Source organism: Saccopteryx bilineata, chromosome 11 (assembly GCF_036850765.1).
Source record: "Saccopteryx bilineata isolate mSacBil1 chromosome 11, mSacBil1_pri_phased_curated, whole genome shotgun sequence".
Lineage (NCBI taxonomy): Eukaryota > Metazoa > Chordata > Mammalia > Chiroptera > Emballonuridae > Saccopteryx > Saccopteryx bilineata.
In genome coordinates, this window is record NC_089500.1 from 65,374,602 (window position 1) to 65,402,509 (window position 27,908).

The window sequence follows — 27,908 nt, forward strand, 5'->3', positions numbered from 1 at the left end:
TTGAAGTTTAGGTGACCACAGGTGTGTCTTTTCTTGGGGACCTGCAGACCCTCAGAGGGCTATAGGCCAGGTCCGTGAAGTGAGTCCTTCCTGCTGAGATTTCTCTAGGTCCTTATCCTCCAAGAGTAGAGGCTGCTAGGGCATGCATGTAGAGGTGGGCAGGCCTCTGCGTGGCCCTTGCCAAGGCCGGCCCTCACGTGGCTCCATCTCAGGGTCAGCCGAGCCAGCATGGCCAGAGGACTGGACACAGTCAAGGTCGTGCCGAAGGACAGTGAGCCTTCTTGTGGCAGGCTAGCTGAGGGAGGCCCCGGCTGACGCAGCGGCCACTCCCTGAAGAAAACCTGATCTGCAGAGAGAGGGACAGCAGGAGCTAGCTGAGGCCTGAGCGAAGCTCTGAGGAACACTGGCCTTTTCACCTCCCTTGTTTGCTCTGGCCCTCATCTGAGGGGCATTTGGGGAACCCTCTGCAGGCCATGGGGAAACCCTCAACAGGCCTCTGAGGGGCAGTGGGGAACTCTGCACTGTATCCGTCAGACTTCTCAGGGAACGTGTCCTGGTGAGGGACAGGAGGACAGAGGACGGACGGAGAGCTCTGAATCTCTTGCTCCTGGGGATGCACCCGGCAGCCTGAGCATGGTGGTCACCCAGCTGCTTCTGGAGTTTCGCTTTCAGGGCAAGAAGCTGCGAGGCTTCAGCTGTGAACTTAGGCGGTCCCCCCGCGGGGTCATCCCCCAGACCGCCTTCGCTGTTACGTGCCAGATCGTGGTGCCCCTTTTTCTCTCGGGCGTGGGCATGATGACTGCCGGCCTGGTGATGAACACCATCCAAGTGCGTACTGGGCATCGGAGGGGCAGAGCGGGGACTGGGATTTGGGGGTGTCAGGGTTCCCAGGCATCACAGATAGGACAAGATGGGGGATGCAGAAAGCCTCTGAGGGGGCTGCAGCCTGGGCCAGGCCTCAGTGCCCAGGAGCCCTGGCTCAGCGCTGCTGGCAGACGTGCCCTCTAGGACCTCAGTGTCAGAGATTTACAGAAACCTCTGACGACTCACTCTGAAAGTCAGCCTGCGTGTGCCACATCAGTCCCGTGAGCTCAGACCGTTTCCTTCCTGGGAATGTAGATTCACGAGTCGGGTCCTGAAGGGTTTGATTCTTGGCTCTGCCATTTGCTCACTATCTGAGGGAAGTTATTAGTGTCCCCCTGCCTCAGTTTGCCCATCTGCAGGTAGGGCTAATAAACGCCCACCTCACAGGATTGTGAAGGTGGATGGTGGAGTGCCCCTTGTGTTGTGGCCTGAGGGTGATGGGCACTACTCTGTCCAACCCCCAGAACCTTTCTGGGACTCTTCTATGGGAGGACAAGGGGCAGAGTCCAGGCTGGGGTCCAGGCCAGCAAGGAGTTGTGGTGGTTCTGTTGGGTAGAGGCATTTGCTGGGAGGCCCTCGAGGGATCGTATACTGGTGTTCACTTCTGGTTTGTTTGTGCCCTTAGGTTGGCTCAGGTAACACTGTTTGAATCGCTGGGGTTTTGCTCTGTCTACTTAGACATTTCTTATACAGTTAGTGTGTTATTTTAGAAAAATTAGAAGATGTACATAAGTGAAAGGGGGCGGGTACCCATAATGTCTTCAGTGTCGTGCTGTGTATCTATCAAGAGCAAGTCAATACAGGAATATATAGGATCCTACTGCATAATGTGCTGTTTTTGTATGTTTGTTTGTGTTTTTCTGAAGTAAGAAGCAGGGAGGCAGAGAGACAGACTCCCGCCTGTGCCTGACTGGAATCCACCCAGCATGCCCACTAGGGGGCGATGCTCTGCCCATCTAGGGCATTTCTCCACCCAACTAGAGCATTGCTTTGTTGTCACCGGAGCCATTCTAGCACCTGAGGCAGAGGCCATGGAGCCATTCTCAGTGCCTGGGCCAACTTTGCTCCAATGGAGCCTTGGCTGCAGGAGGGGAAGAGAGAGATGGAGAGAAAGGAGAGGGGGAAGAGTGGAGAAGCAGATGGGTGCTTCTCCTGTTTGTCCTGGCCAGGAATTGAACCCGGGACTTCCACACACCGGGCCGATGCTCTACCACTGAGCCAAATGGCCAGGGCCTACATAATATGCTTTTTAATCTGTAAAATTAAATTTAGTTTTTTACCCGTGGGGACATCTCAGATTGTATTCTTCTTCAGTGCACACAGCACCTCCTCATGAATGGCCATGCCACATGTCCCTGTGCACCAGTCTCAGAGCTGGAACGTGATGAGCAGCACCCACCCCACCCTCCGGCCCCTCAGCCTCTGAGTGAGGCTTAGGATGACTCCCAGGCAGCCTCTGCTTGCTTACCTCAGTGGACGGGACACTTACCCCTCCTGGGGCCGGTGCAGCTATCAGACACTGGCCAGCTTGCCCTTAGAAAACTTGTGTTCATCTGGGCTTGTGACCTGGATACTCATCCATCCTGCCCTTGAGCTTCCTTTCTGGAGCCAATCCCAGAAGGTCAGCCCTGCCTTGAGACCCTCCTGTAGAGGGCCGAGGCAAGGCGGGAGACGCTGCCCTGAGTCTCCTCATCCTGACCTTCCATAGCCAGCTCAGGTGGGGCACGGTGCGGAGGACCTCCACCCCCCTGTGCGTCCCCAGTTGCTGCGGCTTGGGAGAGCTGTCGGTTGGGAGAGCTGGGCAGAATCTGGAAGATTTAATGGAATATGGGGGAGCGAGGGAGAGGGCGCTGTGCTGGCCATCAGCAGAGGTGGAACAGCAGGCCGGGCCGGGAGGACGTCTAGCTGGCGGGCAGAACAGCTTTCCGGACTGTGTGTTCCAGCAGCATCTGAAAGGCCAGCATGAAGAAGAAGGGTGTCCTGGAGAAGGCTGTCTGCAAATTCAGTCCTTGAGTCATTGAGTCCGGGGAGGTCTGGCAGCCAAAAGAGAGAAAATAGCTCTGGAAGTCACGGCCTGTTCCTTCTTCCCACTTTGCAGATACGGTCTGTGACTCCTGTGCACTGTGAGGTTCCTCACTGCTGCTCCGTAGTGCAGAAAGCGGCCCTGGCAGCACTGCTCCCAAGAGGTTCCTCACTGCGGCTCCGCAGTGCAGAGAGCGGCCCTGGCAGCACTGCTCCCAAGGGAAGCCCCACACCAGGGGAAGGAGTTCTGACTCCTGGCTTCAGCTTTACCCAGGCCGTTGCCTTCCCAGAGCAGTAGGAGGCTGCACGCTGGGGCCTCGGGCTTAAGAGCCTACAGACAAAGATGACCTGGCTCGTCAAGCACGCTTCCTGAGACCGAATGCACTAGTTGGGTTCTGACTTCACCTTCTTTCAGTTTGGGACCAGTGGACTCTTTCTGTGGTCTGTGTTCAGTCTATGGTTGGCCTTGGGGATTGAGGCCCAGTAAGTGGCCAGAGTATCAGTTTGGTTTTTTTTTTCAAAATATTTTTTCACTTATACAGGAAGGTGTAGGAATATTTCTCTTTTTTATAAAGTAAGTATCGGAGCTGAGGTTAAGCTCTCTCTCATCGTGGCCCTCACTGTCAGTTTAGTCCTATATTATGAGATCTTGCATGTCCTTGCAGACCTTTTAGGGGTTATATACGCACGTGCTCCTGGAGACAGTAGAGTGGTTTTTATTGTTAGAGTATATGATCACTCTTCACAGAAATAAATCAGACACGATCCTTGCCTGTGAGTAGCTTACAGCCGAACGCAGAGAGGAGAGATGAATTCACTCACTTATCCGGTTCTTCCTTCCTTCATTCAGAACATTTTGCTGAACCTGCGGCAGCTCCTGGGCCCCAGGTCTGCAGTGGTAAGCAGAAGCAGACCCGCCTCCGACTTCCTGGCACTGGTCGTCCAGTGTGCAAGGCAGACGCTCACCAGCTCCTCCTCGGGTGGGTGAGAGTGGAGGCTGTAAGCAGACATCTGCCTGGGAAGAAAGAGGGAATGACCCATTCTTCCCAGAGGAGTCAGAGAATCCACAGTCACAGGACAGTGGGAGGCGGGCCTTCAGGGATAGGGTAGCAGTTTCCAGGATGACACGAGGAATACTAAACATCCCAGGCAAAGAGATCAGTACGTGTATCGAGATGGACAAATGAGTGTGTGTCTGTGAAGCATGAGGAGCAGACGCGGCCCCTGTCGTGGGGACAGGCTCCGGGCAGGCAGTAAGGGGCACCCTCTGCTTTGCTCAGGAGTTTTAAGTTGTATACTGAGAGCAGAGGGGTTGTTGATGTTGTTACCATGGTTTTAATAATAGTACCGTGTTTGTTTTATTAAGGTATAGCACAGAAGTGTAGCAAATTACACAAGTCACATGTGTGCAGTGTGATGAACCACTCACGGTAAACGCACGTCAGTGACCACCACCCAGATTGGAGCTCTCTCAGCCCTCCATGCCGGCCCAAACCTAAACCACTCTCTGACGTCTAATACTGCAGACTCGTTTCGGCTGTCCTCAAGGCATGATGCTACGAAGAACATTTTTGTATATGGTTTTGAGGGTACGGGCCAAAGGACTCATATCTATTGGGTACATGTCCAGGAGCGAGATGGGCAATGAAGGGTTAGAGAGGGCTGAGTGACGTGGTCGTATGTGTACAGCAAATCTCCACCACACGGCGGCATCAGCATACCCTGGAGGGTGGAGCTCCAGGCCACAGGGCAGTGTGGGCAGCTGTGCTCACGATTCAGAGCTCTCCCAGCACAAGAATCGTTACTTCTTTTTTTTTTTTGTATTTTTCCAAAGCTGGAAACGGGGAGGCAGTCAGACTCCCGCATGCACCTGACCGGGATCCACCTGGCATGCCCACCAGGGGGCGATGCTCTGCCCATCTAGGGCATTGCTCTGTTGCAATCAGAGCCATTCCAGCGCCTGAGGCAGAGGCCACAGAGCCATCCTCAGCGCCTGGGCCAGCTTTTCTCCAATGGAGCCTCAGCTGCGGGAGGGGAAGAGAGAGACAGAGAGGAAGGAGAGGGGGAGGGGTGGAGAAGCAGATGGGCACCTCTCCTGTGTGCCCTGGCCGGGAATCGAACCCGGGACTCCTGCACACCAGGCCGACACTCTACCACTGAGCCAACCGGCCAGGGCCAAGAATCGTTACTTCTGATGGATCTCAGCCTCCCCTGTGTCTCTGGTAGATGTCTCAGCCTCCCCTGTGTCTCTGGTAGATGTCTCAACCTCCCCTGTGTCTCTGGTAGATGTCTCAACCTCCCCTGTGTCTCTGGTAGATGTCTCAACCTCCCCTGTGTCTCTGGTAGATGTCTCAACCTCCCCTGTGTCTCTGGTAGATGTCTCAGCCTCCCCTGTGTCTCTGGTAGATGTCTCAGCCTCCCCTGTGTCTCTGGTAGATGTCTCAACCTCCCCTGTGTCTCTGGTAGATGTCTCAGCCTCCCCTGTGTCTCTGGTAGATGTCTCAACCTCCCCTGTGTCTCTGGTAGATGTCTCAACCTCCCCTGTGTCTCTGGTAGATGTCTCAGCCTCCCCTGTGTCTCTGGTAGATGTCTCAGCCTCCCCTGTGTCTCCGGTAGATGTCTTTAAGTGTTGCTGAGAGGCAGTGGCAGATTTTAGACAGTTACGGAGATTTGGATGTCAAGATGTTGGAGATCATGAGGGGTTAATTCATTAAGTTCTGGCTATCAGAGCAGGAAGGATGCTTGGAACTACAGTGGGTGGAGCAGGGCGAGGGGCTGGGTGAGGAGGGTTGAGGTTAGAATCCTGAGTTTGAGGGATATCAGGATATCCTGTGGGATGTCAGTCAGCAGTTGGGTCAGCAGATGTAGCTCTGGCTGTAACTGGAGCCTAACTCAAAGTGACTAAAACATTCATGATTCTTGTAAAAAAAGACTACATCGGACAACTCCGGTGCTCGTTCATTCACTGTCACCCAGTATCTGGGGTCCCACTGTGTCTCTGCTTTTCCCTTCTGTGTTTGTTGACTTTATCCCTGAACAGACTCCTCATGGTTGTACGATGCCTCATATGTCTAGAGCTGACTTCTCAAGTCTCTTTGGCTGTGCTCGTGTCCCAGCCCACACCCAAGCAACCCGTTGCAAGAAGGATGGGACCCCCACATAAAGGCTCACCTGCCAGCCTTCACGTCCTTCAGGTTGCTCATTGATGGAGAGTGGGGTGGCCGTGGCAGGTGACCCACGCCTCGGAACGGAGCGGATGTGGGCAGAAAGGAGAACTGGAGATGAAGTGCAAAGGACAGCCAGGGTTACCTCAGGGGGTCCGCGGCCTCCGGTCTCCCCAGCTCCGGGTTTCGCTCTTGCAGAAAGCGGACTTTGAGTGGGCTGGATGGACTCGGGTGGGAGAGGCAGCTCAGAAGCCCTGCGTCGGTCAGCGGTGTGGTGGTGGCCTGGTCCTCTGCTTGGCTTGGTTAAGTCTGCCTTTACAGGGAGTTTCTCATCCGTGGAAATGGAATCTTGAAAAAAAAAATGGACCCTGTGTTTTCTTGAGAAAATGTACTAGTTCCGGTTGGATCAGTCTCACAAGGCTACCTTGTAACCTGAGCCCTGTCCAGAGTTAAAAAGCCTGTGCCCATTTTAAATCAAGATTATTAGACTTTGCTGAAATTTCCAAGTTGAGAGGTTAGCATAGGGCAGGGGCTGTGGTCCTGGATGCCAATGTGGACAGCGCAGACGTGTGCCTGTCACCCAGTAGAAGTGTCATGCAGGTTTCAATGGGGGTGGGGTGGGGTGGGTGGGTGGAAGGTACCCCAGCACAGAGAGAACAGCAGGATGGAGGCTAGAAGAACCAGTGGGGTCGCCCACTTGGAGGTCACTGCTTCCTTTAGGGAGAGGAGTGTTGCTGTGGATGGCCGGGTAGTCAGAGACTTGCACAGCATTTAATTATGACAGGTGACAACCGGAACACATTCAAAATCTGGTGATGTTGACTGAGAGAGGTGGAAGGCTTCCATGACAGGGGAGGCTGAGGGCAGGGGCTGGTGGGTACTTGGTGTTGCATGTCGGCAGGGAATGGGAGCACACAGGAGTGTGCCAACTCACTGCCTGGAGGCCGGAGCCCAGCCTGTGGAGAGGGCCTGTGCCTGTGGACTGCAGGGAGGCTGTGCTCCCACGCTCTTTCCGGACGGGCGGTGGCAGCGGGGAGGACAGTGGCACGGCAGCACTGGGGCCAGGTGCTTCCCGGTGACCGGGACTGTGATAATGGTGCACCTCCTTGCCTGCTGGCGTGGTTTTCTTAGGAACGTTTAGTTGGGAGAGAGCAGACTCATAAACCCACCAGAGCAGGGAAGGGTTCTGAAATTCACAGCTTTGTAGATAAGGTAAGGGAGAAGCCAAGGAGTGAAGAACCCAAGAGCAATGGGCCTTAGAAAGGCTGGCCCAGCCCCCTCTCCAGGCCTGGGAGACATCTTGTTGGGCTGCTTTGTGGATACTCTCCAGGTTCCGGGATGTGGGCGGCTCCACACACCCTCACACAGGCCTCGTCTCAGGGAGTGGGGCGCCCCAGGCCTCCTGTCTCCTAGTTGATCGTTTTTATTTTTTATTTTTATCTCTAGCATTCTAAAACCAGGAGGGGCTTCTAGCATAGGGGTTACAGATACCTTGTCACGTCCAAGGAGCTCAAATAATTCAGTAGGATTGTTACAAATTGGGGAATAATCTAGTTGCATGTTAAGCAGGTTGGAATGGTTTTCACTTCACAAAGAATTTCTTTTCTCTTTTAGTTTTCTTAAAACAGGCATCCCTTTCATTCTTTTTATTTTTAATTTTTATTACTTTATGTTTGATTGAGACCTGTGTAGAGGCACAGTTTATCTGTTTTGACAAATCCAGAGCTTCCCAACCTGATACTGCAGGGCACCTTGCACTAGGCCTTGGTGCCTGGTGCCACCTGGGACTCCCTGTCCCTGATAGCAGTGCCACAGGCCAGCCCCGGCTGTCCCAGTTTATAAAAATCTCCCAGCTTTGAAACTGGTGACTCGGTCCCGTTTCTATAAACCCACTGTGCATAGCCGACCAAGCATGTCCACAGGCCAGCCCAGCACAGCCCCAAGTTCCCAGGGACTGAGCACCGGAGACACCAGGGGACTCTCGAGGCCACTGCCGCTGTGCCCTGAATATTATTAAGAATAACTCATGGCTTCATCATTGTTCTGTGTTTATTTTAAAGCCATTTAAGAAACTATTTGGTCTTACTCATTTATTTTACAGACAGTGAGCAGTAACTTATGGGAATTCTCTGAAGAAATGTCTTGAGATTTGCCAATATGTGTGGATTAAGCTTCTTATTCTGTCCCCTGCAGCACTGGCCTGTGTTTGTGGAGGTTAAAGACCTGTTGACATTGGTGCCACCCTTAGTGGGCCTGAAGGGGAACCTAGAGATGACGCTGGCATCACGACTCTCCACAGCTGTAAGTGGGCATCTGGGTCACCTACCTCTCGGGGGGGGGGGACGTATCCTCACCATCAGGGCTCCCCAAAGTAGCTCATAGGTGAGGGGTTAGACCAGGGGTCGGGAACCTTTTTGGCTGAGAGAGCCATGAACGCCACATATTTTAAAATGTAATTCCGCGAGAGCCATACAACGACCCGTGTACATTATGCATTATCCAATAAAAATTTGGTGTTGTCCCGGAGGACAGCTGTGATTGGCTCCAGCCACCTGCAACCATGAACATGAGCGGTAGGAAATGAATGGATTGTAATACACGAGAATGTTTTATATTTTTAATGTTATTTTTTTTATTAAAGATTTGTCTGCGAGCCAGATGCAGCCATCAAAAGAGCCACATCTAGCTCGCGAGACATAGGTTCCTGACCCCTGGGTTAGACTCTAAAAATGAGGGTGTTACAGAGTTTTGTTTCATCATAGTGCTTGGTCACACATCCCAGCCTATCATCTAGTTTTCCCATAACCAAGCTGGACTGCTGGTGTGCCCGGGCCCAGCCCCTGTGTGCCCTGAGTGTCTCTTTTAACCCAGTGTCAGGTAGAGCTCTGTGTCCCTGTGCCCAAGCCTGTGTGCCACCCCGCTTAGCCACCTGGACCCTGAGCCCAGTGCCACACTTCCACACTGAAGCCACAGTGAACACCACAGGCTTGGTGGAGGAGCCATTCAGGAGCCAGAGCAGTCAATGCTGTTAATGATCTCTGTGAGGGGTTTTGTTCTTTAGAAGGGCTTCTTAAATCTGCTATAACCAGGGGTGTTTTCCTGTGGGCTCCAACTAACAAGGCTCCTAGCCTTGCCCCTCTTTCCCACCTGCTTCCTCTCCCAACTCTCCTGGGAACTGAAATTCTGTTCCTCCCTCTGAGGACCATTTGACTCCAGTATGTGAAAGAGGCCTATGGCAAGAGGAGGTATGGTGTGTTCAAGAGGCTGAGAGAAGACAGATAGACTTCACTGGAGTGCAGAGGGCAGGGAAGGGGCTGCCTGCAGCAGGAAGCTGGGGTGGGGTGGGGAAGGGGTGGTTGGCTGAACAGCAGCCCCCAAAGATGAGTGGAAAAGGTTTTCGCAGATGAGATGAAGTGAAGGACCTTGACACGAGAGAACATCCTGGATTCCGCCCGTGTCGTCAGAAGAGCACTATAAAGGGGAGGCAGGAGGCAGTTTTAGACAAAGAGAAGAAGGCTATGAGAGAAACAGAGTCCCAGAGAGAGGACGTGCTGCCACTCTGAGATGGAGGAAGAGCCACGAGCCAAAAAACCCCATAGCTTTCCCTACTGGAAACATCAAAGCAACTGATTCTCCCCTAGAGCTCCCAGAGGGGGTAAGACTCGACTGCCACCTCGACTTCAGCCCTGTAGGACTCGTTTCAGACCTCTGGCCACCAGCACTGTAAGGGAATAAATTTCTGTTGTTTTAAGCCACTGAATTTATAATAATTATAGCCACAACAGGGAACCTGACACATGGACAGGTCATGTAGAGCTGTAGGACCTTGAAATGTTTTAAGTAGCAGGAGACGCGCAGACACACGCACAGGCACATGCTCACCCACATGTGCACGTACACACGGGCCTGGCTGGTTATACTGACTACGTCTGGGAGGAAAGGGGTTGATTGTTATCTCTGCCGTGCTGGCATTTCAGGTGTTAGGTTATCACGGTGCTAAACTGCATTTTAAGCACTTCACTACAATGATTGTATCTTAGTGTTGCAGTTCTTTTAAAATACACGGAACATGCAGGGAAAAAGAATGACTTAGTAGAATTCATTACAGTGGTCTATCCAAGGTGAGCAGCCCCGTTAATATCACAATGGAACATTAAAGGCATTCAACAGCCATCCTTAATTTTTAAAATTATATTAAGGTATGAATTAATATAATAAAAACTCACAAATTTTACGTGTATAGGTCAGTGCCTTTTAACCAAAAATAAATGCATACCTAAATACCCAATTAAGATAGAAAACACTTCCATCTCCCTAAAAAGCTCTCTCACTCCATTTTCTAGTTGGTTCAGTCCCCCCACCACTCCGTCCTTGGCAGCCTCGTCTCCACCGAACACTTTTTCCTTCAACACCCATTCATAATTTTAAAAAATACTCTTAGTGCAACTTGAACCGGAAGACTATTTTCTGATATTGTTCTGGATATTTTAGCTAAAGTAATTAGCCATACTAAGCAAATGAGAGCCTTCAGTATTAGAAATCAGGAAAAAAACTTTCTATTAATATGCTTGTCTCTTTGGAAAACTCTAAGCAAATTAACTGGAAGACTGATAAAACTAATAAGCTCAAGTAAAGTAACCCAGTTTGAAAATATCTAGATGAAAATTTGAAATGTACATGGACATATGTATACATCTATATACTTTCACATCCACTAAAAATACAAAATGAAATCGGAAAGAAGGTATCTATCAAATGGTTAACTAATTTTAAAGCATCTTCAGACTGAAGCCTCAAAAAGAAATGTGAAGGCCCTGGCCAGTTGGCTCAGTGGTAGAGCACCGGCCTGGCATGCAGGAGTCCCAGGTTCGATTCCCGGCCAGGGCACACAGGAGAAGCGCCCATCTGTTTCTCCACCCCTCCCTCCTCCCCCTCTCCTTCCTCTCTGTCTCTCTCTTCCCCTCCCACAGCCGAGGCTCCATTGGAGCAAAGTTGGCCCGGGCGCAGAGGATGGCTCCATTGGCCTCTGCCCCAGGCGCTAGAATGGCTCTGGTCACAACAGAGCAACACCTCAGATGGGCAGAGCATCGCCCCCTGGTGGGCATGCTGGGTGGATCCCGGTTGGGCGCATGTGGAGTCTGTCTGACTGCCTCCCCGTTTCCAACTTCAGAAAATACAAAAAAGAAGAAAAAGAAAGAAAGAAATGTGAAGACCTGTGGAAATAAAACAAAATTCTGTAAAGGGGAATATGGATTTGGACACATAGATATGAAGTTTCTGACTGAGGAAAATCAGTGTTGTTAAGTTATCAGTTCTCCTCGTTTCAGTTTATAAAGTTAATATACTTAACTATCAATATGCCAAAGGGAGTTAGGGAAACATTTGACATTTATCTGGAGGAATGAGTGAGAATAGCCGAGAAAATAGTAGTGAAAAAAAAATGGTGAAATTTGATTTTCAGATTTTAAAATTTAACTTAAATCTATAGTAATTAAAAATATTTTGCAATTATTCTCAATTTATATTATCATAAAACAAAACGGAACTTCTAAAAATAAGTTCAGATATATAAATATCTGTTATGTGATAATATTGGCATTTTAAACCAAGGAAAAAATTTGAATTATTAATAAGTGGTTCTGAGATCATTGGTTTATTCTTTAGAAGTAGTTTTTCTTTCTACTCACTCTTGACACTTATCTCAGTCACGTGATACATTTATCCATCCCACCCTAAGGGCAAAAAGACATAAATGTGCATTTTTAAAGATTGAGTAATTTAAAGTAAGCATGATAACAGAAAACACACCAGCATTTATAGAATCTACTGATAAGAAATGCTTTTCCAGAAGCCTGGAGCCTTGTCAAAACTTGTGCTAGTTACCTAAGGCAGCCTACCACACAGTGCCACAGACTGAGTGGCTTCAACGGCAGAAATGCATCGTCTCAAGGTTCTGAAGGGTGTAAGTTGGAGATCAGTGCCTTGGCTGCTTTCTTCTGAGGCTGGGCGCGAGACATGTTCCGTGCCTCTCTCCTAGCTGTCTGGCAGCGTCTGGTGTTCCTTGGCTCGGAGACACATCGCTCCTGTCTTTGTCTTTGTCTTCACTTGGCTTTCTGCCTCTGTTCCTGTCTGTTTCCAAATTTCTTCTTTTGATAAGGACAGCAGTCATATTGGATTAGGTTACCCATCGTATTCCTCTGTCACCTCATCTTAACTGATTACTTCTGCAACAACCATATTGCTAAATAAAGCCACAGACGGAGGTACAAGGTTAGGGAGACGAGGGGAGACACAGTCGGACCTGTAACAGTTTCCTTGCATAAATTTAAAAGGGAAATAAACAAAAGGGCAAAAACTTATATAAAATAACAGAGTTTGTATCCTTAAGTAGCTACGTAGCTCTCTTATGACTGTGGCTGTCCTTTAGGTCAGTGGTCCCCAATCCCCGGGCCGCGGACCAGTACCAGTCCGCAGAGAAAGAATAAATAACTTACATTATTTCCGTTTTATTTATATTGAAGTCTGAACGATGTTTTATTTTCAAAAAATGATCAGATTCCCTCTGTTACATCCGTCTAAGACTCACTCTTGACACTTATCTCAGTCACGTGATACATTTATCCATCCCACCCTAAAGGCTGGTCCGTGAAAATATTTTCTGACATTAAACCAATCTGTGGCCCCAAAAATGGGGACCACTGGTTTAGATGACAGTGATTCTTTGTTGGTTAAGCATCGTTGTATTTAGTTTTCCTTTACTCTGTGTATCTGTGAATGCTGCCCTCCTTAGAGCAGGCTACCTCTGGTGACTGGGGGGAGAGGCACAGTGTGTTGCCTGGAACTGGTCTTTTGGATCTGGGGGGGCTCTGCATCTTGCTGGTGGCCACTCTAGGCACTGCTCTGCCTTTTTGTTTTAACCCCAACACACACTCTTATTGCTTCCAGGTGTCCTACTGTTGGGACAAACCAGGCAGGCAAGGGAGGAGGCCACCCCTCCATAGCTTCTGAATCAAACATCCTTTCAGTTGTTTCAAGCCCCCTTCTGCCCCCATTGTATCCAGGGCCACCTCAACTTTCTGCATCGAGCCTTTCCTGCTTTCATTTTCAGTTATGGGTTCTTCTTATAACCTAACTCAGAGACTCCTCTGCATCTGTGTTACACTATAGAAAACTCTTCTTGTTTTCTAGCACTCTTTTTACATTAAAAACAAAACTGTCTCCTCATTGCTAGGATGAATCCTGTGATACTGGATTGAAGGCAGAGATATTAGTATTGACTCATGTTTATTTCAATATGTATGCAGATAGATACAACGGTAAATGTGAATGGGTGTGCATACCTGGGTTAGTACACACATACATACACATTTCCAACCTCCATCCAACATAACGACCCAAAAGCAATACCGCCCCAGTAGCACCTAGCTCACCTAGTGTCCAGACATTGTTTTCTGATACCATTCTCCAATAAAAGGGCCCTGCATCTTTGGGAAAATGGCTCATTCTAGGACTGGGGCATGGGAAATACAAGATGAATTGGAATATCCGATGGACGTGCTAAAACAGAGGTGGGGACATGTCAGAGACAATCAGGAACCAACCGTGAAGAGCTTGCACTGCTCACAGCTGCAACAATTGTAGCAACAAAATAAATTGGAAGACACAATATTGTCTTATGACCTCAAAAATAAAATGACTACCCATGATTCCATACATACCATATAAATTAAGAATTAAGTCAGTAAGTAAATGAGGGAGAATGGATAATGCTATTTAGAGAAAAATTTAAGTGAATAAATGTGGAAAGATGAAAATGTAAAACCACCATTAGAATTCCACACTGGTTATTATTGTAGGCAAAATCTGTGGATGCATTAGCGGGTGGTACTTTTAGGAGAAATAAGATCTTTGCCTGACTTCAGAGTATCTCCCCAAACATTTGGGAATTGCTGTGGTAGTTTTAGCATATGTCCCTAAATCTTTGATATGCTCTCCTCGAGGAGCTGAAGTTCAGCTCCCCTCCCCTTGAGTGTACACTGGACCTGATGACTCCATTCTAACTAATAAAGTGTAGGAAGGGGAAAATAGTTGTTTGCAGTGAAGAATCCTGGCGGATACCACCTTCCCCAGTGATCAAGGTTAGTGTCACCCGTGGTTAGCCATGTTGGTATCATGCACTCCTGGATACCAAAAGGAAGGGCACTTCACCTCTGCAGTCTTGACACTCAAAACCCATAATCTCAGTTTAATCATGAGGAAACACCAGACAAACTCAAGTTGAAGGACATTCTCTAAAGTGTCTGCTCTTCAAAAGGGTCAAAGTCATGAAAGACAACAAAAGGTGAGGAACTGTCACAGATTGGAGGGGACCAAGGGGACAGTGAAGACTAAGTCAGTGGGTGATTCTGATTTATTTCCTGACACAGAAAAAGGACATTAGTGGAAAAACTGGGGGAGTCCAAGTACATCCTCTTAGTTGATAGTGTCATACCAGTGTTAATGCCTTAGTTAACGATCATCCCATGGTTATGTAAGATGTTAACATCAGGAGAAGCTGGGTGAAAGGTATGCAGGGAGCTCTATGTTAACATTGTAACAACTTAAAAGATTGTCTTTCCCTACTCCCCAATTTGGGTAAGGATAATGATAGCAAAACTTATATTTAGTTCTCTATCTTAATCTGGTAAATATATATATATATTTTCCTTATTTGAAAAAAATACACAACCCTGGCCAGTGGCTCAGTGAATAGAGTGTTGTCCCAGAGCACTGAGGTCGCAGGTTCAATCCTGGGGTCACCAGCTCAGTCCTGACATCCTGACTCAAGCCCGTGGGCAATGGCTCTATGTGGAGCGTGATAGCTCTACCCCAGGGTCACTGGTTTCTGCCCCGGTCAGGGCGTGTATCAGAAGCAATCAGTGGGTACACAGCTAAGTGTAACAACAAGTTGATGCTTCCCTCTCTCTCTCCCTCCTCCCCCTTCTCTTCTATTTTCTAAAACAAAGAGAAAAAAGAAGGAAGAGGGAGGGAGGAAGGGAGGGAGGGAGGGAGGGAGGGAGGAAGGAAGGAAGGAAGGAAGGAAGGAAGGAAGGAAGGAAGACAAAGGAATAACATTTTTTTTTTTTACTGTGAATGGGTAAATGTTCTTCTGAATATATACTTTATAGGAAGTCAGGATCAGGCGGGAAAGAGATGGCGCACACAGATGGGAGTGGAGCAGAGTTTGATGAGTTCATTCACCAAGTTGTGGGCAGAGTTATGGGAAACCACAAAGGGATGGTGAAGCACCCAGGACTGGCAACAAGAGGAAGTGATGATTACCACAGCCTAAAGGGTTGGGAGGTGAATTGTCCTCAGACCTGGGAGAACAGGACCCACAGCTATGGGGGAGGGCCCCCAGGCTGGAGCTATGGGTCTGGGTTGCAGAACAGCCACTGGCCAGTGGGAATGACACAGAGATACATACACCCCAACCTCACTTACTGCTGACCCTCCATTATCTTTCCATGGCTCCCCATTGGCCTGAACCAAGCAGAAGCAGTGGGACAAGGGATCTTGTAGGTGCAGCCACATGTGTCGCATGACCCAGAGCCAGAGGAGTACTTGGAGACTATCCATCACATCACGGTCTGAGTCAGTGAAACAGCCTGTTTGATGCAGACAGTAAGGAAAATCCAGTACATACTGAGAAAAGATCCCACAGGATTTCTCAGAGGAACCTATACTTATAAGATTAAGAGGTTTAAAATATGTAAGTGTATGTGATCCAAATAAATATTTAGTAAGGGGCTTCCCGTAACCTCTTCTGCTGAGATGAATCTGAGTGGCCTCTGCAAAAGATGCTCCAACTTCCCATGAATTTTCTTCTTACGGTCTTGGCAAAAGCCAGCAACCCTGTGCTTCGTTGGCTTTGTTCCTCAGGCCCTTACCCTGATCTCTCTAGAACCACCATCCAGGGTTAAGAAATGTCCCTCTACGTTGATAGAGACCTACCCCCTGAAGACCCTGACCCCCGGTTTTCCTATTGGTCTGATAAGTGTGCCGCCCCCTCATCATCCTGCCCTGCTTCCTTCCCTCCATCGCTCATCAGTCCAGGAAAAGGGCCCTCTACCCGTCTTTATCTCTACACCAAATCCCACCACCATCCACATGGCTAATTCATTCAAAACCCAAGTCCCAATTTTTGGACGGCTTTAGATTCAGTAACCTTGGCCTACAAATGATTCTGGGCTCTACGCAATCCTGGTTCCTCCGTATCCCACCTCCTCCCACAGCTTCTTTCCCTCTGGCCCTCCTGTGCCCTCCTCTCTATGAGATCTGCAAGCTTCACCAACCCTCCAGTCCCTGTCCTATAATGTACCTCTGGGCACCAGTGGACACCTTCACACAGAAAAACGGCTTCTGTGTGGGTCCTAGAGGTGATATAGACTTGTCTATTTTAACCATTTTACAAAGATGGAAATAAAACCTCTTGAGGAAAGAATACCTTTCAGATTCATATTCAGGTCATGGGCCAGCAGCAAGACACTGATTTAATGAGAGCAGCACAGCCTTGGAGCTGGTTGGTCGATAGGAAACATTGAGTCCTGGGAGCACGCAGTGCGGGCATGGAGCAGAGAGGAAGGGGGAGCCTGCTGGCCTCGTGTTTGGGGCACATCGTGGTTTCTGCAGCTGTGTTCTGCTCTACATTGTTCCCTTGTTCCTACGGGGACCCCTCAGGAGGTGTTTGCAGGAAACTGATTGAGGCTCTGAGACTTTTCTGTGATATGTCCTAAAGAGCTGTCATGCTGAAGACAAAAAGCCTCCCCTTATTTGTGCAAAGAGAAGTGATTCTATATTTTCTCTTGGAGTTCAGTAACTCCGCTGAACCCACTACAAAGGAGCCAGGAAAATATATTTGCTTTGAAATCTTTTCTTATCTTCATATGAATTTTGCTGGCAGTGCTAATGCTATTTGGAACTGACTACTATTTTTACAGGAGAAAGTCGTATTTCTGATTCTGCTTTTCTATCCTAAAAGAAGAGGGACTTACATGGGTTTCTGAAATGGGCTGATTTGCAGAGATGAAGTTGGGGTGGTTGGTGGTCCTTTCAGATGTGACTCGCCGGAGTGGGGAGAAGAGAATTGCAGGTGTGCAGGAGAACATAGCCAAGGGTCTGGCAGAAGCTGCCGTCCAGGTTCACAGAGGCATCCTCCCCCGGTCTGTGGATGACCTTGGGAGTCACGTTGCCCTGCAATTGTGGGTGGCATGTATACCTTTGTATACAGGCATGCATGTATACATATCTGTGTGTTGGACACTTGAGTATGGGAGAGATGATTCATGACATCATCTGATTCTCCCATCCAAGTACTAACCAGGCCCGACCCTGCTTAGCTTCCGAGATCAGACGAGATGGGGTGTGTTCAGGGTGGTATGGCCGTAGACACACTGTCTAATTCTCAAAGGCACCTACCTGTGTCTTTACTTCTCCACTCCCAAGTCACTGTTTTGAAAGCTAGTCCGAATACTTTGGTCTAATGGTATTTGCTGATCCCTCTCCTGAGGGACTGCCTTTTCCAGGAAGGACTGGCCTGGGCTTTGGGTCAAGTCAGACTTAACCATTTGTCCCTTTCTCTCCATGCTAGGCCAATACAGGACAAATTGATGACCCCCGGGAGCAACAAAGACTCATCAACAGTAACCTCGCCCTCATTCAGGTGACTTTCCCCTTTGTCTGATTGATGGATTTCCGTCGTGCTTTTGAATCTGCAGCCGGCCGCTCCAGGTAGGAAGAGTAGAGGCTAAGTGACCCCTCCCTGCGCTTCCCTGTGCTCTGGACTGAGCTGTGGGGGTGGGATCCGTTCATCCAGTCACCCATGCCCACCAGGTCACACTCTTCCAGTAGCTGGAAGCTTCTCAGAAGATTCGCCTGCACTTGCTGGCTGCTTCCTCTCGTAGCCTGTAGCTTCTCCTGCTCCTGACCTACCCCGTGTTTGAAAGGCCTGCTGCCTTCCCCCGGTGCCTGCCTTGTGCCTGTGATTTTGCTTATTCTTTCTAGAGTGTCTACAGATCACTCCTACCTGGACATTCCTCCTTGACCCCACTCTTACCTCTCTGCCTATTTCCTTTCAGCCTTTGCAGGACCCTCCCCTCGTCCCTTTCTCTAGCAGACCTAGTTGGGCTGAGTGTGCATCCTAGGAGTTTCAGAGACAGGAAGCCCGAGGCAGGAGGAGCCTGGCAAGGAATTGGCTCAGGAGCTCAGGGAAAGCTGGGGTTGGATCTAGACAGGAAGGTGGCTGCCGCCAGCCAGAGCATCTCTGGTTGGGGGCAGCCTGCGACCTCACAAAGAACCTGGACTGTGAGATCAGACAGGCCTTGGGGCCACCAGTGATTAACTGGAGGTGTGGGAAGGGCACACAGACTTGATTAGCCGTATCTCCCTGTTCATCAGATTAGGAGGACCCTGACTCCCTCTCCCCTGGGTTCCAGAGCCCCTATCTGTAGCTCTACTGGGCACTTCCATCTGCCTGTCCCCAAAGTAACCCCGAAGCAGCATGCCAGATCGGGCCTCATCACCTTTCCTGCTCATACTCTCCGGATCTGAAGTCCCCAACTCCGTCTAGCTGAACGGTTGAAAGCTCGATCTGGGGGTCCATCAGTCGGGAACCCTCAGGCAAGTCCCTTCACCTGATCCGTGAGGTGGGTTGCTGTAAGCTGTGGGTCACAGGAGAGGCATGGTGTCTAGTTTGCACGTGGGAATCAATCGTGCTAGCTCTGCCTAGTAAATAGTCTTACCATTTAATCAAGCTGGGAACCGAGTCACCCTCAACTTCTTTGTCCCGGTCCTTACGTCCGATCACCGAGCATCCTGCGTCCAAGTTAGGCGGCAGCCCAGCCCTGCCCCTCCTTGCCTTGGCCTCTTGGTCCACCGTGCCCTGCAAACCTCCCCTGTTTTAACTGCTTCAGGCTTCTTAACATTCAGCTAACCTCTTCATGGTCACCTGAGTGACCTTTTCTAAAACCTGAAGATGAACAGACTTCTTCCCTAAGCCCTTTCGTTGGTTCCCCTGACCTAAGTGTGGGCCGGGCGCAAACAGTGCCGCGGTCTCGTCCTGCCTTCCCTGCCAGCCTCGTGCCTTGCACACGCGGACATCTCTCCTTGGGGTGTCCTTTCTCACCTGGCAGCGAAGCCCTTGGAGACTCCCCTCAGGTCTCCGTTCCAGCCTGACACCAGGTGCCCCTCTTTGGTCCCTGCATGTGCTGTGGGGCTGCCCTTGTTGCAGTTTTGTGTTTAGAGGTCTGCCTTCTCCACTTGAGGTGCTGTGCATGGGCCAGGACCACCTGTGATGGTACACGGATAATTTATAGCCATATTTGGCCTGTAGCTAAAGAGCTTCAGAGATTGTGTGAGACATTCATGATACTTCTAACAGTGGGCCTGGCAAGGGGCAGGTAATAAATACTCAGCTGCAAGTCACTGGTTTCACTTTCCTGTTTTACACCAAATCCTTGTTTGTATGTGTGTACATTTCCACAGGATTGGTTCTTTTTTTTTTTTTTTTTTTTTACAGGGACAGAGAGAGAGTCAGAGAGAGGGATAGATAGGGACAGACAGACAAGAACGGAGAGAAATGAGAAACATCAATCATCAGTTTTTCATTGCGACACCTTAGTTGTTCATTGATTGCTTTCTCATACGTGCCTTGACCGTGGGCCTTCAGCAGACCGAGTAACCCCTTGCTCAAACCAGTGACCTTGGGTCTAAGCTGGTGAACTTTTATTCAAACCAGATGAGCCCACGCTCAAGCTGGCGACCTTGGGGTCTCAAACCTGGGTCTTCCGCACCCCAGTCCGACGCTCTATTGACTGCGCCACTGCCTGGTCACACAGGATTGATTCTTAACAAACATTTATTGACGCTGGCTCTCAGCCAGGCAGTGGCGTGGGCACATGGTCCTATGATAGTGTGATCATTTTGTCCCCTCTATTTTTAGAAAGCTCAACATCAAAACATAACTGATGAATCAAATTTCACAAACTTATTAATAATTTCAGTGTATTTCATCATGTAAATACAACCAAGAGTGATAAGTAAAAATTTTGATGACTAGTAGGACCTAGGAATTTCCTGGTAAGTTGAAGGGCAGCTGTCGAGACCTGGCCTGTCAGGGCCAATGCAGAGCTGCCCAGCCTCAAACCTGTTTCACTTCAGTTAACCAGCCACCTGTGGGTACACCTGCAGTTGTTTAGAGGCTTCTACTTGATAAATATACGGCAATGATAATGTTCTCTTTGGCACAAATATTTTAAGAGAATTGCCTACAAGTTTACAAGGTATAAACAGTTTAAACCTCCACATTTTTTCCAAAAGATTACAAAATATTTGATTTCTTAGTATTAAATTATAGCACTAATATTCATATTTGAAGTATTGCTTTCTCCATAATCTCACCAGCATTGAAAGTATTATTCTAGACTACTTTTTGTATTTACCATAGACAATATGTGATATGATTTTGTTTTTAAGCATAAAAAATAGTATACTATACATATAATTCTGTAATTTGTACTTTTCTCTAAATATCATTATCATTACATGGTTTTTTGTACACAGTGCACTTGTTTCCCTGGGAAATGCTCTAGATCATAAGGTACATAGATAATTTACATCCAAATTTTCCTTCGGAATTCCTGTACCAATTTAACCATCATCAATGCATGAAACCATTTTTTCATGTATTTTTCAATATGTGTTTTATATTATCAACCTTTCAAATTTATTTTTTCCTAGTTGGATAGGTAAAAATAGTGTATCCCATCTATGCATTGATTCATGTATCCATTTATTTGGTGAGCACAGATGAGGCTGACTCCAGGCTCCCTTCTCAGAGCTGAGGATCCCAGCAGAAAATACAACAGCACTTACCTTTTTTTTTTGTCTGGGAAGCTTTTTATTTCTCCTTCAATTTTAAATGATAGCCTTGCTGGATAAAGTAGTCTTGGTTGTAGGCTCTTGTTCTGCATTACTTTGAATATTTCTTGCCATTCCCTTCTGGCCTCAAGTGTTTCTGTTGAGAAGTCAGATGTTATCCCTATGGGGGCTCCTTTGTAGGTGATAGCTTTTTTTCTCTCACAGCTTTTAATATTTTCTCTTTATCTCTTAGCTTTGGTATTTTAATTATGATGTGTCTTGGTGTAGGTTTCTTTGGGTTTCTCTTTAATGGAGTTCTCTGTGCTTCTTAAACTTGTGAGAGTTTCTCCTGCATTAATTGAGGGAAGTTTTCAGCTATGACATGATTGAACAAAGTCTCTATCCCTTGTTCTTTTTCTTCTTCTTCAGGAACCCCTATGATGCGGATGTTCTTTCTCTTCATGTTGTCACAAAGCTCTCTAAGAGTTTCCTCAGACTTTTTGAGTCTCTTTTCTTTTTTCTTCTCTGCTTTTAATAGAGGAAGGCCAACAGTAGTTACAAATAAATAAGATGCCTTCAAATTGTGATTTCATTTAAAATTTTCCTGACTACTAGGGAATTGCCTACAAGTTTACAAGGTATAAACAGTTTAAACCTCCACATTTTTAAACGAGGTCAGTTATCGTTTTGCATTTTTCTTGGCCATTTGTATTTTTTTGTGTGTGTGTGTGTGACAGAGACAGAGAGAGACAGATAGGGACAGACAGACAGGAAGGGAGAAAGATGAGAAGCATCAATTTTTCACTGTGTCATCTTAGTTGTTCATTGATTGCTTTCTCATATGTGCCTTGACCAGGCGGCTCCAGCAGACTGAGTGACCCGTGCTCAAGCCAGTGACCTTGGGCTCAAGCTGGTGAACCTTGCTCAAACCAGATGAACCCATGCTCAAGTTGGTGACCTCAGGGTTTTGAACCTGGGTCCTCTGCATCCCAGTCCAATGCTCTGTTCACTGTGGTAGTGCCTGGTCAGGTTGTATTTCTTTTTCTGTGACTTCCTTGTCCACATTCCTTATGCGTTTTTGTTTCAGGTTATATTATCATTGTTATTGTTCATGTTGTTGATTTGCAAAATGGCCTTCATTATTCTGGATACTAATCCTTTATTATATATATTGGAAATATTTTCTCTAAGTCTACCTCTGTCTTTGAATTTGTGGTATCTTGTATCATATTGAAGTCATATTGGGACTTAAAGTTTATCTGTATTTTTTATAGATTTTAAATGATATATATTTAGTAGATTCCTCTCCTATCTGAATCTGAATATATTATTCTTTATTCTATTTTACACTTTAGATTTTTATGTTTAGGCATGCACATAGGTTGAATGGTATAAAAGAGGAATTTATTTTATTTTTCCCAAACAGATACACAGTTTCTCTTACCCTATTTATTCATAGTTACAAATTTTATACAGATTTGAAATGCTACTTTTGTCATATTAGATTTTTATGCATTTATGATTCTATTTCTGGACTCCCATTCTTTCTTACTGGTCTATTTTCTGCCAACAAACCATATTAATCACTATAGATTTAAAATACATATTGATAATGAATATACCAAAACTCTGTCTTGATCTTCTTTCTCAAAATGGTTTTGATTTTTCCCACACATCTACTTACCCTTTGTAAAATTTAGAATGAGTTAAGTTTCATGAAAAAAATCTTTTTGGGGACTTTGATTGGAATTATATAGGTGAACTTGGAGAGCATTATTCATCTTTAGAAGAATAACTGGCCCATCCATATATGTGGTAGAACTCTTTTGTTTTTTCAACCTTCTTTAATACAACATGTTTCCACTGAGGTGTTTAGAATTACTGAGAGCAAATGCCAGTATTGGTACTCAGGTCTGGGCTGCCCCTGGTACTGGTCTGAGTGGGCACAGAGATGTGTCCTGCCTGGATGTGTCTCCACCTGGATGAGTCCCCGCCTGGCTGTTTCTCGCCTGGATGTGTCCCTGCCTGAGTGTTTCTCGCCTGGATGTGTCCCCGCCTGGGTGTTTCTCACCTGGATGTATCCGCGCCTGGGTGTTTCTTGCCTGGGTGTGTCCCCGCCTGGGTGTCTCTCACCTGGATGTGTCCCCACCTGGGTGTTTCTTGCCTGGGTGTTTCTCGCCTGGATGTGTCCGCGCCTGGCTGTTTCTTGCCTGGGTGTTTCTCGCCTGGATGAGTCCCCGCCTGGGTGTTTCTCGCCTGGATGTGTCCCCGCCTGGGTGTTTCTCGCCTGGATGTGCCCCGCCCCGGTGAAATGGGAACTGCAGCTGGGGATGGGGGAGAATGCAGAGAACAGGGCACTGGCCTGCCAGGCAAGTGCCAAGGGAGGAAAAGAAGGGAGAGAAGGGAGTGTGCTCAGAGGCCTCTGACGGGGACTGCAGAGCAGGGGCGTTCCATGGGGGAGGTGCACGGTCTGCTGCTGGAGGCTACAAATACTTACCCAGAGCAGCAAAAGGGGAGCCGTGCACCAAAGCCTAGTGGCCTTTGACCGAGGGCTGAGTAGAAGATGAAGAACGAGATTCCTTGATAGAAGATGGCACAGGACACGAAGCAGAGGGGAAAGTAGCAGTTTTCAGGGGAAATGGGTGGAGGGAAGGTGTTAATCTTTGTTTTTTCCATGACCCCTCACGGTCAGCGAGGAAGCGTGGTGCAGGGTGGGAGGAGGAGAGCGGTGGTCCCAGGGACCCTTCCTCATGATCTGATCTCTGCCGGCAGGTGCAGGCCACCGTCGTGGGGCTTCTGGCTGCCCTGGCCGCCCTGCTGCTGGGAGCGGCGTCCAGGGGGCAGTTTGACTTTGAGAATATGGAGCTGCTGTGCGCCAGCAGTGTCACCACCGCCTTCTTCGCGACCTTTGTGCTAGGTGAGCTGTGCCCCCAGACCCGCAACCTCCCTCCTCCTGGCTGGCCGCCGTGCTCCACTCCTCGGGGCCCCGCTGTCAGCTCCACTCCTCCTGGCTGGACGCCATGCTCCACTCCCCCTGGCTGGCCGCTGTGCTCCGTTCCCCCTGGCTGGCCGCCGTGCTCCGCTCCCCCTGGCTGGCCGCCGTGCTCTGCTCCTCCTGGCTGGCCGCCGTGCTCCACTCCTCGGGGCCCCGCTGTCAGCTCCACTCCTCCTGGCTGGACGCCATGCTCCACTCCCCCTGGCTGGCCGCTGTGCTCCGTTCCCCCTGGCTGGCCGCCGTGCTCCGCTCCCCCTGGCTGGCCGCCGTGCTCCGCTCCCCCTGGCTGGCCGCCGTGCTCTGCTCCTCCTGGCTGGCCGCCGTGCTCCACTCCTCAGGGCCCCGCTGTCAGCTCCGCTCCCCCTGGCTGGCCGCCGTGCTCTGCTCCTCCTGGCTGGCCGCCGTGCTCCACTCCTCAGGGCCCCGCTGTCAGCTCTCTGTGCTTTCAGTTCTGAAAGATGGGTCACTGGGGTGGTGGAGCCTGGGGCCTCCTTCCAGGGAATGGGGGAGAGCCGGCCAGGTCATGACCCCTGTGGGCAGGTGAAGAGGGCAGTGCGCCCCATCCTGTGTGGGGCATGTGTGCGGGGAGGGGGCTGCCAACTCCATTTCTTTCCCCGTAGCTTGTTTAAGAACCAGCTGGTGCTGTGCAGACGCACTCATCTCTACTCGTCTGTCCATCATTCTGTCAGTCCATGAGCGCGTCAGTCCTTAACTGCTTCTGACCGCTGTTCACGCGTGGGCCTGCGGTGGGCTCCGTAGTCTGCAGTCACGGTGGGAAGCGAGGCATTCTCTGACCGCCCCTCACAGCTCTGCTCCCCGTCCCGTCCCCACGGCCACCGCGCGCCCCAACGCCATGCTGCTTTCCTCTCCGAACAGTAGGGAAAGGCTGCAGTCCTCCCGTTTCTCCCTGTACTTCCTCTCTCACCTTCCTGCTGCAGTGTCAGCTCCTCAGAGCGTGAGGCCCCGTCTCCTGCTCTCCACCTGCCACTCCTGTACACGGCCCGCCACGCAGCAGGCGCTTCCTGCGTGGGTCCAGACGGCGGAGCACAGAGGCCTGGGCGGGCGTAACCTGTCCTCAGGGCTCACAGTCAGTGGAGAATCAGCTGGCTGTGTAATTACAGTACAATGTCACCCATTCATTATTACTCAGTGTTTACTGCGTGTCTGCTGCGGGCGAGGCACTGTGATGGTGCTGGGATACGCTCGTGAGCAAAATGCACAGGGACCCTGTTTTGTGATGTTTCTGTTCCAGTTCAGAGTCAGGCGTCAACATGGGAGCCTGTAGATGCTCCTGCTGAGAGTCGGCGCTTCTCCTCCTCCAAGGCCTTCTCTGGTCAGCTCTCTAGAGTAGCCCTGCTCACAGTCACGCTTTACTTTTAGTATCCGATTTATTTACTTCAAATGCTTGTTCATGTCTTTGTATACTGTCTGTTCCTCCACCCAACATGCATTCAAGTGCGGGTACAGAACCTAGTGGTTATTTAAAACAGGTCCTGACAACCAGCTCCCAAATGTCTGCTGAATGAATGGGCTTTGTTCTCGTTCTCCTGTGGGTTGTGTGGCTGCATGTATGTTGCAACATGTGCAAGTGAAAGCAGGAACGAGTTGTAGCTTTGTAACTTGGATTTGGATTTGCACCTCTGTGCTGCTCTCTGACTGCCCATGAAACACCTTCGAGCTCAGCTCTCTAAGTTAATGCAGTGGCTTATTTGGTGACTTTGTTCCTACCAAGCAGCTGATCACTGCGTTCCTGTGCTAGGGCGCTTGATTGGGAGGGGGATATAAGAGTGCAGAATCCTAGGGGTGGATTCACAAGCTGTGTGTGCTTCCTGGGCTAGATGTGTGTACCTGGTCACATGCCTACGCATGGGCATGGGGCGGGGTACAGTTGCTCAGTCTGATCAAAGGAAGGGCAGGATGAGTATGCCAGATGTTCTGGAGAAATAGAGTCCAGGAGATACTTGGCATAAGTCTTCTCTGAAAACAACACAATCAAGTGATTCAGGCCAGCCTTGTTCCCGTGGGGCTTTGTACAGAATGCTATAGCTCCCCATTTTACAGATGAGGAAACTGAGGCCCAGAGATGGGGTGAAGCTCAGCTGCCTGGATATAATCGGGATTATTCAAAGATGTGTGCAAGGTCAGAAACGTTGCCAGTGTCTCACAGTGCGACCATGACAGGACTGTGCCATACAGCCAGGTGGCGGTGGTGGTTTTTAATAAGTGGTCTCGAACTGTCAGTGTCCCTGTATCTAGTCCCGGTGGGATTGTCACCAGACCACCAGCTTAGCCATGCAAATTCAGATTCACTTAGAACTGATATTTCAAAAGAGGTACAGTAGTTATGACCTGGTCACAAAATAGGGCACAAACTGTAACTGGTGGTGGCAGCTTTAAGGTAACATTAAGGTGATAATTCTAATTATTCTTTGAGTTACAGAACACTGGGCAAAGTATTAAAACATCAAAGCCAAGATACAAAGCGTCTTATTAAAGACCCACATGAGATGCTGTTGGATTAAGTCCTAAGCAGCACATGGGGGCTAGAAGTCTGCATGTGACAGTCACCTCAGAACAGAAAGTAGGACCTGGAGAGGTAGGGTAGCCACTAAAAGGTATCTCTCAGGTCTTCAGCGGGGAGCAGGTCTTCAGTGCTACTCCCTAAAATCCACCCGCCCTGCATTCAGAGGACACACGCCGGCTCTACCCAGTGGTAGCCCTGCAGAGCTCCCGAGATGGGCCTGTTCCTCGGAGTCATGGGCCTGCACACGTGCCTTTGGCTTGAGGACCGCTGACAGTCCTGTACTGCACTGCAGTCTGCACGCACTCACCCCGTCTCTCTCCTGCTACAGGGGCTCTCCTGGACTGCAGACCCTCCTATCTGCCCTCCCAGGCTTTGCCCTAACACACTGCTCACACTACCAGTGGACTGGGCAGTGGACTGGGCATCTGCTTCCCCGCGACCCCAACAGGCACAGGGGGCCATGCTCAGCCCTTGGGGCTCCCATTGCTCAGAGCAGCTTTGGTGCATCTTCCCGGCAGTGAGGGGCTGTAGCTTCATGTCTGTAGTTCCAGCTGGTTTGGAAGCCCAGGAGCTACCTGGCCGCTGTCTCCCAGTGGGTTCCAGTGTGTCATCGAAGCTTTCTGGCTGCTCCTTAGCATCATGCCAGAAAGTCACAAAGCAGAGGCCCACATGCTGGTCTTCTCAGGTGGCTTGGTTCCAGTCTCAGCTTGTGCTGACAGGGAGACATTCCTGAGCAGCGCCCTGGCCGCCTTCTCCTGTACGCCTTCTGCTCTGTGCTGCTGAGCCTCTTCAGGGTCAGCTGGTGTCCTGAGCTTTGAGTCTCTTCTCTCTCCTCTCTGCAGGAGTGCTGATGGTCTGTGTAGTGATTGGCGCTGGAAAGCTCGGGGTCAACCCAGACAACATTGCCACGCCCATCGCGGCCACCCTGGGAGACCTCATCACGTTGTCCATTCTGGCTTTCGTTAGCAGCTTCTTCTATAAACACAAAGGTAGGGGGCCTCAAGGAGGAGGACCCACCAGCGAGGCTGAGTGGGAATGTTTGCACTTAGCCTGCAACGTTCGAATAGGGCACCACAATAAGGAACCTGTGGGGCTGTCATGGATCCTCTATAAAGAAGGATCTCTGACTCCATGACAAAAGCCTGAAGTCACGGAACAGGTCAAGCTATTCTCCCCGCTGTCCCTTCAGGTGCCTCAAGCTCTCCCGGCTGTGTTAGACGGGACACGCTGCTCAGGCCACCAACACATAGGGTGTCGGTTTCCGCCTTAGGAACGGGGTATGCGAGGAGGCCAGCGAGGCCCCGAGGCTGGTCTGGTCACCTCAGCGCATTCTCACAGGTGACAGCACCTCCTTGGGGAAGGCAGTTCACACTGGATACATGACAACTGCCCAGGAAGTGACTCCCAAGGAGGAAGATGGCAGGCATAGCAGCAGCGGCAGCAT

The 27,908-nt window shown here is 49.4% G+C and overlaps 1 protein-coding gene across 4 annotated transcripts in view; it reads left to right on the plus strand.

Annotated features, from left to right (window-relative positions):
- The window catches only part of SLC41A3 (solute carrier family 41 member 3), a 68,802-nt gene that overhangs the window by 26,527 nt on the left and 14,367 nt on the right, over window positions 1–27,908 (plus strand). For 2 of the 4 annotated variants that reach the window (XM_066247145.1, XM_066247146.1), the window contains exons 3-6: window positions 8,244–8,351; window positions 17,680–17,751; window positions 23,718–23,862; window positions 27,307–27,453. In XM_066247145.1, coding sequence (XP_066103242.1) covers window positions 8,244–8,351; window positions 17,680–17,751; window positions 23,718–23,862; window positions 27,307–27,453 — 472 coding nt within the window. Of the gene's footprint in view, window positions 1–357; window positions 829–8,243; window positions 8,352–17,679; window positions 17,752–23,717; window positions 23,863–27,306; window positions 27,454–27,908 lie in introns of those variants that run through there. The other 2 variants (XM_066247147.1, XM_066247148.1) reach the window with 2 other exon arrangements.